This window comes from Catharus ustulatus, chromosome 13, assembly GCF_009819885.2.
Source record: "Catharus ustulatus isolate bCatUst1 chromosome 13, bCatUst1.pri.v2, whole genome shotgun sequence".
Classification (NCBI taxonomy): domain Eukaryota; kingdom Metazoa; phylum Chordata; class Aves; order Passeriformes; family Turdidae; genus Catharus; species Catharus ustulatus.
Window position 1 is genome coordinate 9,323,241 of NC_046233.1, and position 13,064 is coordinate 9,336,304.

Consider the following 13,064-nt stretch of genomic DNA (forward strand, 5'->3'; position numbering starts at 1 on the left):
ATAACCAAATAACTGCAGAAGGTTTATCTATAGGAAAATTAACAGGAAATCAGAATGTTCAGTAAGATCTATAAAAGTTACAGCAGCTGCAGATCTGGTAAAATACTGGTACCTCAGAGCAAAGCAGGCTCCCCAGGTAAAACAAAGAGACCTTTGGGTGAGGTGAACACATGACTAATAGTCACTGGGCTAGCAACAGACATTCAGAAAGGGTCCAGAGAAAACATCTCATATTATTTTAGGATTAAAATTGGTAGTAATAATCACAATATTCAGGAATTAAGCTTGGACCTCATTACCCAGGGATAAAAAAAGAATGGTAGCTGTGCAAACTGCTTCTGTCATTTTAGGCTTTGTATCTTCTGTCGTTGTCTTGTATCTGGTATCTTATTATTGGAGGAAAGCAAAGGAGTTATAATTTCATTATGAATTCTGGTGATAAGGTGACTTCTGTACCCCTCAAAGACACACTAAAACATTACACACTGCATTTCATGGCAGGAGAAATTGTCAGTGTTCACATCACTTGTTCTGCTGACTTGTGTGTGTTCCTGAGGTCTTCAGTTACCCGGTGCCTTCTCACAGCCAAAGAGTCTGAGAAATCCCTTCTGCCAGGAATATGATACATTCCTGGTCTAAAAGTTCCATTTTCTTCACTAGAATCAAAGCTCTGTCCGTCTTTGGGATGCTGTTATATAATGTCTCACTGCCCACAGGCCAATATTCCAGTGATCTAAATCTATTCAGGTCCTGGTCACTGCCTGGATTCACTTTTCAAGCAGAAATGCTTTGTACTTACATTTAGAACCAAAACTAAATGTCTCAAGTATTAGACTTACTCCTTTGAGAAATAGCAATCTATGTAGGCCCTTTAAAAAGGGAAAAGCTTTTCTTAAAGAAGGTGTTCTTTAAACAAAGATAGTGCCAACAGCAGGTTGGGTGACTTTAAATTATCTCAAGGTTTTGAGCGAGGCTTAAGTACCAACAGCAAAATGGAAATGGTTAGTATGTTTTTGCAGCATCTGGCCTGTGGACCAAGTTTGGTATAACAATTTGGATTACATTAACAATTCCATCAGTGGATTTGAAGAAAAGTGAAAGGACATTGACGTTTATTTGAAAATTCATGCACTAGCAAACTGCCAGAATAAATTTGAAATTTAGTGTTGACATGTCTTTCCAAAGAAATTTTATGTTGTGCTTGACCAATAACTAAATGTTACGTTGATGGTGTTGATGATACTGTGATAACTGTGGGATTGGCTTTAATTCAAGATTTGTATTTAATAGCCGATGGATTTTTTTAACTTCTTAAAGCCTGCTTTTATCTTCTGTTTTTAATTGCAGTGGAACAGGAACTTCACCAAACTCCCTGGATCAAAACTGAAGTTCTTTACAGTGCTTACGGTTTTTCTTCCTTCCTGTAATTGTGTATAAATATGCTTGATCTTCATAGCTGAACAGAAATCTTATAACTAATTTTTTTCCAGTAAACATTTTGTTTCTCTTTCAGTATTGAAACTTCTTGAAGATTCTCTGAGAGATTCTCCAAGGTCTCTCTCAGTTTCATTCATCTATTCTGTTCGGTGATCCTGTCTATATTGTTGACTTTCCCATTTTATTTTCACAGGAGTATGGCAGGAAAAAGTACCAGTCAAGTAGACTGAGTTCATCTGAACTACCAATGCTGGCCAGCATGAAGAGACAACAAAATGAAGAATTAAGGGATGCTGGGATCTCCCATGAGCTGAGCACCTCACAGATCAATTGTTGCAATGTCAGCAGTGGTATAAGTAGTAATGACGATACAGCAACCTGGAACTCTTGTTTCCCACCAGTAAGTCTAAACTCACAGTATTTTCTCAGGGGTCTTGAATAATAAATTTGCTTTGAGTAGAGTTGAAATTTAAGGTATCATCACCAAAGACTCTTAGGACTTATCAACTTATGAACCAAGACATGCGCACTTCCATCATGTTCTCCAGTGCCACCATGAATAAAGAGCAAATCTATTATGTATATTCCTTCCTAGAATCCTGAATAATCATGTAGGCTGTACAGTTCATCACAATAGTGGCTGACAACCTGCAGGTGTGTGATATAGTACTTAAAAATAGTTCCAGAATGAATGAAACCCAGATATACCAGTCAGCAGCTGCATTACAGTGTGAGTAATGGAAAATAATTGCTTCATACAATGATAAAGTCTCATTACTGAAAAGCTAAATGTTTAAAGAACTGAAGCAGGAGAAAGCAGCAAAAAGCTGCAGTAGTTCTGAGCACTTAGTATGTGATCATTATGTATTTTACACCTTGGATCATTATTTGTCCTGGTACAAAGTGGTACAGAATCATACACAGCTGCTCCATGTGACTACTGCTATAAGAAGCAGAATATTTGCTGCAGTCCACCAAAAAGTATTGAATGTATGAAAGCACAGAATAACATTTCAACAACTACATCAAGGTACTAGCAGAAGCTGCTGTAAAACTAGATAACCTCATAGTCCATTTATACATCAGCAATATAGCTGTTATTTTATTACAGCTGAAGCAATAATAAACAATGAAAGTGGCTTAAGTAAAGCACAGAGCATAACTCTGAGGCAAATCTAACCTTAGAGGAATCCCAGTATAAACTATTGCAGAGTAAATGCTCTGAAATGTTAGGTGCAAATTACCTTCAAAGTTCTACAGGGTCCACATAGAGGCCTGTAGCAGCAACTTTCCATAGTGAATGATCAACACAGTGCTGGAACTTTGGAGTACCCTGTTAAATGAAGGTTTCAAATGTGAAGAAATGTGTTGATAAGTGGGTAATTGTACAAATAATAACTTGATTTACAGAGTAATGTTTTGCAGGACATCAGAGAAATATTATTTGGTATTAACTATTTGATACACATCTCCATTACTCATTTTGTTAATTTAATATTTCCAATGTGTTTTCTCCATACTCATTAAATAGGCTCAAACATGGTACAAATCTGCAAGACCAGACAAATGGAACTCAATTAAATATAGAGAATAGCAGTCTCATTATTTTTTAGCACTTTAATTATAAGGAAATTGATAAGAATATTTAGACACATCAGGTTTGGTTAATACAAATTACATGACTAAAACAAAACGAACTTTTAATGTAAAATGTACTGCTGCAGTATTCAGTGAAGCACAATGTGATTGCAAAGACTGTTCTTTGATCTTACTGCCTTGATCAACTTCTGTAGCTTCAATCTAAAATAGTGTTTAGATATAATAGGTTAGTAATATAAATTGCAATTTAATATACTTGTAGTTTTTCAAAACAGCTCTTTATGCCCATCTTTCTCTACATAATTCAAGCACAAAAGGCAAGATTTTGTCTTTTGAGAGAATTCTTCACATTTCATACAGCTGACTGGAGAGTCTGGTGTTCCTTACACATTCAATCTTGTCAGGTTTTTCCTCTGCATTTGGCAAGGTGGACATTGAGGGTTTAAGATTAAATGGCAAGAGCCTCATTTCCAAGGAGAGGTAACTTAGGAAAGAAACCTAATCTTTCTTAGATAAAGACTAACAGCTTAGTCTCTCTCAAAAACAAAGCAATTCAGCTTTCCAGGTGTTCCATACCCATTTACCTCAGCCTTTATGGAGAGGAACACTGTACCAGTACAGTGTTGGTCAGACCCCAGAATCTCCAGTTTCACTTACTGTCATATTGTCCTTGCTGAGATACCAGCCAGAGCACCAGCTATTCATAGATATGATGGAAGTTTTTTGAGTATGGACTTGTGTATTTAACACTACTTGATGTAATTCTGTTCCAGCATTTGGAAAAATGCAGAGTATCTATGCGAGGGCGATAATTCACTTTGTAGACCTTTGGTATCTAAGAAGGCTGTTAACAATATTTGTTAATGGAGGTGATTATTTAATCACCCCACATTCTTTTAACACAAAAGCTTTTAAAAGAGTAGTTGGGAGAATTGTTGGTACGCTGATGTTAAATGTCAGTATATTTTGATATGCTTACAACATTTCAGAAGACATGAGAGTAGCAATGCCAGTAGCTGTGCCAGTATTAAAATAGGTAGCTGAAATGAAAGTCTTTAGTCATGCATTCTCCTTCTGCAAGACCTAAAATCATGGAATCACAGAATACTTTTATTTGGAAGGAACCTTTAAAGGTCATCTAATCTATACTCCTTCCACTGGGCAAGGATATCTTCCACTAGACCCAGTTATTCAGGTCTCCATCCAACCTGGCCTTGAACACTTGTAGGGGTGGGTAATCACAGCTTCTCTGGCAATCTGTTCCAATGCCTCACCACCCACATCATAAAAAAAATTCTTCCTAACATCTGGTCTAAATCTATCCTCTTTTAGTTTAAAACTATTGCCCTTTCCCCTACCACAACAGGCCCTGCTAAAAACTCTGTTCCCATCTGTCTTGTAAAGCTTCCTTTAGGTACTGGATGGCTGCAGTAAGACCTTCCCAAGCCTTCTTTTTTCCATGCTAAGAACCCCAACTCTCTCAGCCTGTCTCCACAGGAGAGGTCTTCCAGTCCTCTGATTATCCCTCTGATCCTTCCAGTCCTCTGATCACTTTTGCAGCCCTGCTCTGGACTCACTCCAGCAGGTCCATGTTTTTCCTGTGCTGAGGACCCCAGAGCTGGACACAGTACCCCAGGTGAGGTCTCATAGGGGCAGAGCAGAGGTGCAGAATTCCCTCCCTGAACCTGCTACCAATGCTTCCTTTGGATGCAACCCAGGATACAACTGGCATTCAGGTCTGACAGGTCATGTCTAGCTTTTCATCCCCCAGTACTCCCAAGTCCTTCTCCACAGGGCTGCTCTCAATCCCTTCATCCTCCAGTGCTACTACACTCATCAATTCTTCAGCTTCCAGTTTTTACAAAGAAGTGTTTCTAATATGAATATTTATTCCTTATATATATTCATCATGTAAAAAATAAATCTGTAAAATAAAAACAGATTTGTTTTTATGTCCCTGATCTTTAGTACCACCATCATTTAAGAGAATTTTCAAATGCTCAATCCTTCCAAAATTAGATGTACAAACTGCAGAAAAGTTTAGAGAGATATATATAGATATAGATCTGTAGCCATTTTCCAGTTGCATAGGTAAATGATTTTAGAAGTGCAGTATATAGAAAAGAAATAGAAATAATCCTCATATTGGAATTTGAGAAATTAAGGACAGCTTGAAATTCTTGTCATGATTAAATTTTCATGCTTACATGTGTTTCCAGGTTGTATCTTTCTGATTCTTTAAATCAGTAGTATGAATTGCTTTCTCTTATGTTTTTCAAAGATAAATAAGGAGTATTTTCTTACAAATTTTTCTTCATTTTCTACATTTGTGTCCTTTAGGTGGAATCTATGGCAACAGCACCACCAGAAGGCAGCTTTTTGTGTATCTTTAATTTTGAGATACCTTTGATGTTTTGCAAGGCAGGGCAGGGTATAATCATGTTAGAAGTGAAAATCATGTATCAAAGTAATATTCTCTACATAAACCACATTCTAAGTGAGTTTAATTTTGTTCATGATTTTTAGCCTGATTTCCAGAGTCATTGAAAAGTGTCATGTTACTGACTTTAATGAATCTGAGAAACCCTTGTGAATGTAAAGGCACATAGATCAATCATATTACTGAGCTGCAGTTAGAACAGATGTCCTTAAACAACTACAAAACAGATATACTAAAATTGTGGATTTATATTCTGTGATAGTTTACCAAGAACTGAATATATACTGTCAGGAGAAAATGTTGAAATGTAAGTGGTTTAGCTGCTGCTGTAAACTATGACAGCCAAAAAGGAATAAAATCAGTTTGAATACTATACATTACCCAGCATCACCTCAGTTATAAATATGAAAAATTTCGACTTTAAAATGGGTTTACTTTGAAGGAGAATTCTAAACCCTTGTAAAATGTGTGTGGGGCACAGTTTCAATTCAATAATATGTGTATGTAGAGTTAAATATTTTAAAATATTTTATTTGACCATGTCTTACCTGAATGTTTTCTTAAATCTTAAGACCTATGAAAATCCATGCTAGATTTGCAGCACTATGAAAGACACAGTTCTATATATTGCAGAATTTAATGTGAAGTTTATGCCCACACACATAAACATTACCCAAGAAAATTTGCAAAGCTTACAAAACATTTCTGTTTAAATGCTTTGCTTTATTCTAGAGATCCTGTAAGACTTTCCTGCCCTGTCAGAGAATTGGCTCATTCAGCTTCTTGGATAATTGTTTCCACACTTAGACACCAATTCAGATACAACACAAACATTCTGTAGAAAGATCATCTCTACAAGAATTCAGAATGCATATGGTCCCTGTTTCTCAGTCAGAAATGCACAGGAGAAGGAAGATTCTGCTAATTGCTCACTGATGTATCCTGGAAGCTTGAAGTGGTATAATAGTGCTATAATGTTCCATTACCAGGATACAAATTATGCCCACCACTAAGATGTGTCTTTCAAGTACGGGGTACTCACAGAGAAGAAAGATTACTTGTTCCAAAAGAAACTTCCTAAATATAAATTCAGTCACATAAGTCTTGATCTGAAAAATATTTGAAGGAGTACTTCCAGGTTCATATCTAACTTGTGGAAGGTCTTCTGGCCTCCTTTGTGAGCTTTCAGAAGAGAAAGCCACTTAACACAAAAATGGTCTGGCAGAACTGAAGTCTGACAGACAAGAGGAGTGTTATTTAAACCCAGAATTATGCCAACTGTGAGCTCAGTTTGACAACCCCTGGAGGGATCTGTTCACATCAAGTCAAATTGCAAAACTGAGGCAGAGTATTCTTTACTATGAAATGAGACTAAAAATTATTTAGACAGATATTCTGGTTCATAGACTGACTAATTCACTCTCTGTCTTGTCTTCATCTTCCACTAGCTATCATCTGGGAATTGCACTATCCACCACCAGGCAGTGAGTCATATTTGGTAGTAATTAGGATGTCATTCATCCTGAACATATATTTTACAACATTCCTTTCCAGTTTCTGAAACCATGAGGACATACTGATTTTTTTTCATTTAAAAATTATTTTCATAACACTTTTATTATTTTAGTATTTAATCTACTAAAGTGTACAAGTATTGTTAATGTATGCTTACATTTTCACTTCTTTTGCATTTCCTTCAATTTTGTTTAGAACTGCTTTTGAGGTTGTGATAATGGCAGGGAGAGTCTCTTCTGGTAGAACTACATATATTCTGGGAGAAAATATATTTGTGGATTTTAGAATTCTTTAATTTTTTCATCAGTTTATAAATATTGATCTTTCTTGCAAATAACTCTTTTTAATGCCATAAACTGAATGTAGTTTGAAGCTTTTGGGGCATGTAGTACTTACAATGGGTAGGTAAGATTTGACTGGAAAATTATCATATTTTGTATGAATATTCATACAATCCACTGTTAGCTATTCATGAACAGCTTAATCCAGGCTTCAAAGGTGCAGTGCCATGGAGAATCATATGTGCTTCAGTAACCTTCATTTGGGACTGCTAAAATTCCTGTTATTGCTGCTTCTAACCTGGTCTGCCAGCCCTCTTACCTCTCCCTTGGTTTTTTCTACTCTTAAAAATGCTTCTTTCTGCACAGATCCTACCAAGAGTTCCTTCCTCATGCTTTGTACATATGTTCAATCCAGACTCTTCTATCAGGCAAGACTTTACCACCCTCCATCTCTGAAAGTTTCCTGACTGTCCCAACACTCTCACAAGCAGCAGAGAAATAACTGTGATCCACTCCTTAATTCATATGTATTTCCACACAGACAAGGATCATCTTTAAAATTGTACTTCTGTACAGTTAGGACCAGAATATCAATTTTTAATTTCACAGATAAGAAAGAAAGACTGTAAAATTCTAATATCTGAAGCTGCAAATGTATATGCTCATACCACATCTCTGACATACTTCTAAACAATCTATTATTTTTGTTTTCCACAGCCTGTCAGTCAGGAGCATCACTATGAGAAAGAAATGAGCCCACTTTCTCATTCCAACCCACGGTAAGATTCCATTTATAGCCCAGGCAGTAAGGATTCAGTTAGAGTGTTCTGAATATTAAATGTGACACTCTTTGATTTAATCTTCAATCTCTTTTCAATTGCAACCTCCTCTCAGAGGGCTTTACTGCTCGTTTTAGTCATTGTCTACAGTATGTCTGAGCTGTCTGGGAACACAGAACTGAATTCTGCATGTTTTGGAGGTACCACTGTGTATTTAAAATATCTGACACAGGCCTTGCTCCTACATCTGCTTTGATGTGTGATTCAGCAAATCGTCCTCATCTCACATACATACACTCTCATCTATTTCTTTCTCCCTCTCTGCTTTGAAGGCTTAGAACTAGAATTCTGTATGTGACTGTAGGTGTCAGGGAATCAATTTGTTCCAAAAGATTTTAATGCTGCTTATTAAGAAAGACGGGTTTTTTTCCATAGATAGCCCAGTTAGGAGAGGGGGCTACTACATTCTGGAATAGAGCAAATGGATCCTGTCTACAGCATATTTTGTCTGTCAGGCTTTTAGCTTGATCTGTTTCATTTGGAATCAGCAACAAAATCCCTGTGATTTTAATGTAAGGTGAGACAACAAGAGGAGAAGGTGCCTAAGGAAAATTAATCACATTGAGACTGTTGAGACAATCAAGATTAATTGTCCAGTTTCAGACCTGCTTTGTACCTGTGAAACCCTAACATCACTTTGTCAATTTTTTAACTGCCTGAACAAGAGGTGTACTAATTTTTAAAAGCAGTCCTATTTCACTTTCACTTGGTGTCATTAACGTGGATTTTGCTTGTCCAAGTTTTAACTGGATGATGTATGTGTGTTGGGGGACAGGGATACAAGGAGAGGACACTTCAGTTACAACTTTATATTTTACCAATAGTGTGAAATGTTTGATGAGAGCTCACTCTCAGTCAGATGTGCAGGATGTGTTTCTCCTCACACAGGTGTTTTCAGCCATTTGCTATCCATATTTTTATGGATTCAAAATCTTCTGATTAGATTTTATGAAGTGAGCAATCTGAAACTTTCTATACAAGTTCAGTCAGATGCATCAGTTACTGCAAGACACAGCCATATATTTCCAGTGTATTACCAGAGATAAAGAATAATCCTGGATTCCTGTTCCCTTTCACAAGTAAATCAAGGTACTTAGGTTTGTCTAGAAGACCTCTCTGCCTTGGGTGATGGTTGTCTAAGGAACCATCTCCTCATGGGCTGTTGAATGAAGTGGAGTGGACAGAGATAATTGACTACAGTCCACAGAGTACAACAGGAGGTACCTTGAGACAGAACTTTGAACTCTTTATTCCAAAATTGATTTTATAGTTCTGATGACATTATAGTTGCCTATATTTTAGTGCAAGCTACATTGTTTGTCTTCTTTTTGCCCATACATTGGTTAAGTCAGGTTTTATTAAGTTATTTTTATGCTGGTGCTAAAGCAATTTGGTGCTTCGTACATTTTATATACTGAAAAAACAAATAAACACCATTATCTGGAAAAAGAAAGTGTTTCATCGTATCAAGGTAATATGATCAACAATGAAAACTTGTTTTTCCATATAATAAAATTTAAAACAAAATAGTATAATTTATGACTTAGTTCTTATGCTATTATAATCCAGTACACACAGTAGACTTAAATTTCCCTAGAAATCATTTTCGAGAAATGCAGGTGGTATTCATAAAATACCTGACTTGCAAGTGCCTCATAAATTCAGTAACCCTTGTGAACTGCCAGAAAAGCATTATTGGGCTGTAAATACAGAAGATGACAAAATTATGAGGTCAGTTTGCATCATGATATAAAAACTGGAGATTATGTGACTTGAATACCATTATTCACATCGTTAACTTTCATTTATAATGGAAAACTCTAATGTTTTTCACAGAGGATGTGTACCTAAATAAGGGGGAAATTAAATTAATGGTAATTCTATAAGTTAGTTCCTAAACTGTTTTTATAGCAAATTTTAACAAATCCTGTATAAGCAACTAGAAAATGTCTAAAAATTTGTAAGCCTACTATAGCTTTGTAGAGAACACAGGGAATATTTGAAATACAGCCCCTTTAGGTGTGTGGGTGTAAATGCTATGGTATAAAGACAGTTACATGGTGCATTTACTGAATGAACAAATAGTTTGTTGTAAAGAGGGGTAAAGAACAGGTCTTGAGTTTTAAAAGTGTAGTAGTGATATTTTATGGGAAATGAAAAGAGATCAACATGGAAGCTATTGTCCAGTAAATGCAGGTTCTGTCCATAATAAGATAAAAGGACAAGCCAGGAAAGAAAACCTGTGAAGGTAATGAAAATTCAGCCAATAAAAAATCTCAGCTCAACTCACTGTCCGTTGGTTCCACTGGGTAAAGTTCCTAAGTCTGCCAAGAATATTGCTCCTGCCGCACAAACCAGCCCAGCTGGTGCTGCTCTGAAAGGCAGAGAAGCAGTTAATGAGAGGAGACAGCTGAGTGCAGAGGCTGCAGAGCCAGAAGTGTGGGGTGATGTGCGGTGTTCTGGCCCCGGCCGTGCAATTCCCAGCACTGATGTGCCACTGGCAGGACTCGGGAATTGCTTTCTTCTCTGCAAATAGGGAACTGTCACTACCTGTGCTGCTTCCTCCTCCAGTGCAAGGACTACATTTTGCTGTATAACCAGCATCTACTTTGTACGGTTTTGTCCTCCAAATTCTTTGTGTGTCATGGAAGGTTTTGGAAGTTTCACTGCAGGAAATCCTGGAAAATAGTAACTGTTCTCAAATTTCAGCCATGCTGAAGTGTGCTTTGCAGAGCTGCTCGCTGAAAAAGATCTCTCGAACCTGATTTATTAATAGACTTTTATAAACTTCTAAAGATGCTCTCCAGAAAATTTATTTCTGATAAAAATTATTTTTCTGCCTTAGAGAAAGGTTTCAATTTATTAGAAAAACCCTATCTTTATTAAAATTGCCTCACTAGATCCTGTCTTGGCATTCTACTCAACTCTTCCCAAACTACCAAATAAAATTTGTTCCTCTTGTTCAAACAGTTGCTCCCAGAACAACTGCACTAAAGTAGGGCACAAATATTTCAACATTTAATTGACTATCCTTTCACAAGAAGTATATTTTATTTAAATAATTTCATGCCAAATCTGCATGCCCAAATTTTCAATTCCATTTTACCCAGATGTTTCTTTTTCAGTTTCTTCTATCTAAAATTGGCTGGTAAGGCCTGCAGCCTTAATCATAAATGACTAAGAGCCACTGACTTCCCTTCATGTGGGCTTGGTATGAATAAAGCAGGCTGTCTTGTCATTATAACCTACATTTGTTAAGTTAGACTGATTGGGATGTCATCATTACATTATTCTGTCATCTACAATAAACAAAAAACCTAAAAAGCTAAACAATACAATCAACCCAAAGAAAAGTAAATAACATTTTCATCCCTTTTATGGTAAATGTTATAGATTTGAGATTTGTCACCACAAAATGTTTCACTGATATAGACAGTGGTGTGTTTGAGAAGGACAATAACTTTAAAAAAAAGTTGTTTGTTTTACCTTAAGGGAAAAAACAGAACCCAAATCCTCAGTTGCTACTTTATCCAACAATGCAATTCTCTTATTTTTGTAACGATATGCATGCACAACACTTCAGGTAATGAATCATGAAATGCATAAATGTACCTTTAACAAAAAGTATCTTTAATTACATTCAAACTTGATGACTGGTAAAATTTCGTTATGTTAGTTATAAATATAAATTTTATGTAAACATAATGAACACCTCTTTCTGTGCATCCTGACCACTCTATTGGTTTTAGTGAATAAATTATTTCTTTCTCTTTCTTTGAAATTTTCTTCTAGAGAAGTCTTTTTTTTTAGAACCTATCGTTACCATATTTATTGCCATTATCATGATACCTGAGATTTCTATAATTTGCATATTATCAGTGATTCCAGCATAAAAACACTTCAGCTGTACACTCTCAAATATTAAAAGTATCTTCAGCTTTGAGACTACCATTGAAGTACTCTCATCCATCCCAGATGAAAACTAAACATTCCAAAGCTGGTACATGTGTTATTATACCATTGAGAGATTCTGTAAAATTAAACTCACCTATGAAATGGTGCAGTAAAAGAGGGACTGTAGCTATAACATTTATTTGCACTACACCAGAACCTCTCCCTCATGCAGGGTGTGAAATTCAAGCACAAGAGGCCTTTGCATTTCCATGCAAAAATTTCAATAGCAGAATAACTTAGTTAAGAATCACATTTAAAGACTGAGTTTTCCAAACAAATAAACATATTTATTCCTGTGACTCATTATAATATACAACACCATTACTTCTGCAAAACAGACAATATTACATTATGATGCAGTATAAAATTACACAACAGTTGTCAAAATAAGTGAATAAGAACAATGTATCGCAAAATGTACTTTGGGTTTTATTTTACTTGTTCAGTTACTTAAGCACAAAATAATTTGCAGTAATTTGCAGTAGATCTCCCAGTCGTTAATCTGAATTAGCAAAGTTCTGCTGCATTTGTCAGGCAATAATGTGCATGAAAAAGAACATGACAAAAGAAGCAAATGGCACAGGAATCATCTAATTGAACAGGTTACATTTTTTAATCATGATGCTCAAAAGCTTAGCTGCAGAAAGGTTGTAAATTGCTAACATGTGTAAGCTTGTTAAAATAATCCAAAAATGGCTTTCCCTTGTATGGGAATCTAAGAACATGGAAACGTGGCAGCATATGCACTAAGGATTTAAATATATAAAACACAGTAAATCCTTTCAAACATGCTGTTACATCCATGTCAATGTAAGACAGTCTATATTTTGTTTTGTTTTGTTTTGTTTTCCTTCAGGACTTACTGAGAATAATAATTTTACTGGTCACACACATTTTCTGGATATTCCTGGGCCATTCAAACAATCATGCTTGTATGTAAAGATGGAGAATAGGCAGTAACAGATTTTACCTCTCAGATACGTCAGATTGAAAGGACAA

At 36.0% G+C, this 13,064-nt stretch overlaps 1 protein-coding gene across 1 annotated transcript in view; it reads left to right on the forward strand.

Moving 5' to 3' along the window:
* Positions 1 to 13,064, forward strand: part of LOC117002565 (protein CFAP20DC-like) — a 42,109-nt gene that overhangs the window by 16,038 nt on the left and 13,007 nt on the right. Inside the window, exons 6-7 of the mRNA XM_033071846.1 lie at positions 1,631 to 1,837; positions 7,990 to 8,051. Coding sequence (XP_032927737.1) covers positions 1,631 to 1,837; positions 7,990 to 8,051 — 269 coding nt within the window. The remainder of the gene's footprint in view (positions 1 to 1,630; positions 1,838 to 7,989; positions 8,052 to 13,064) is intronic.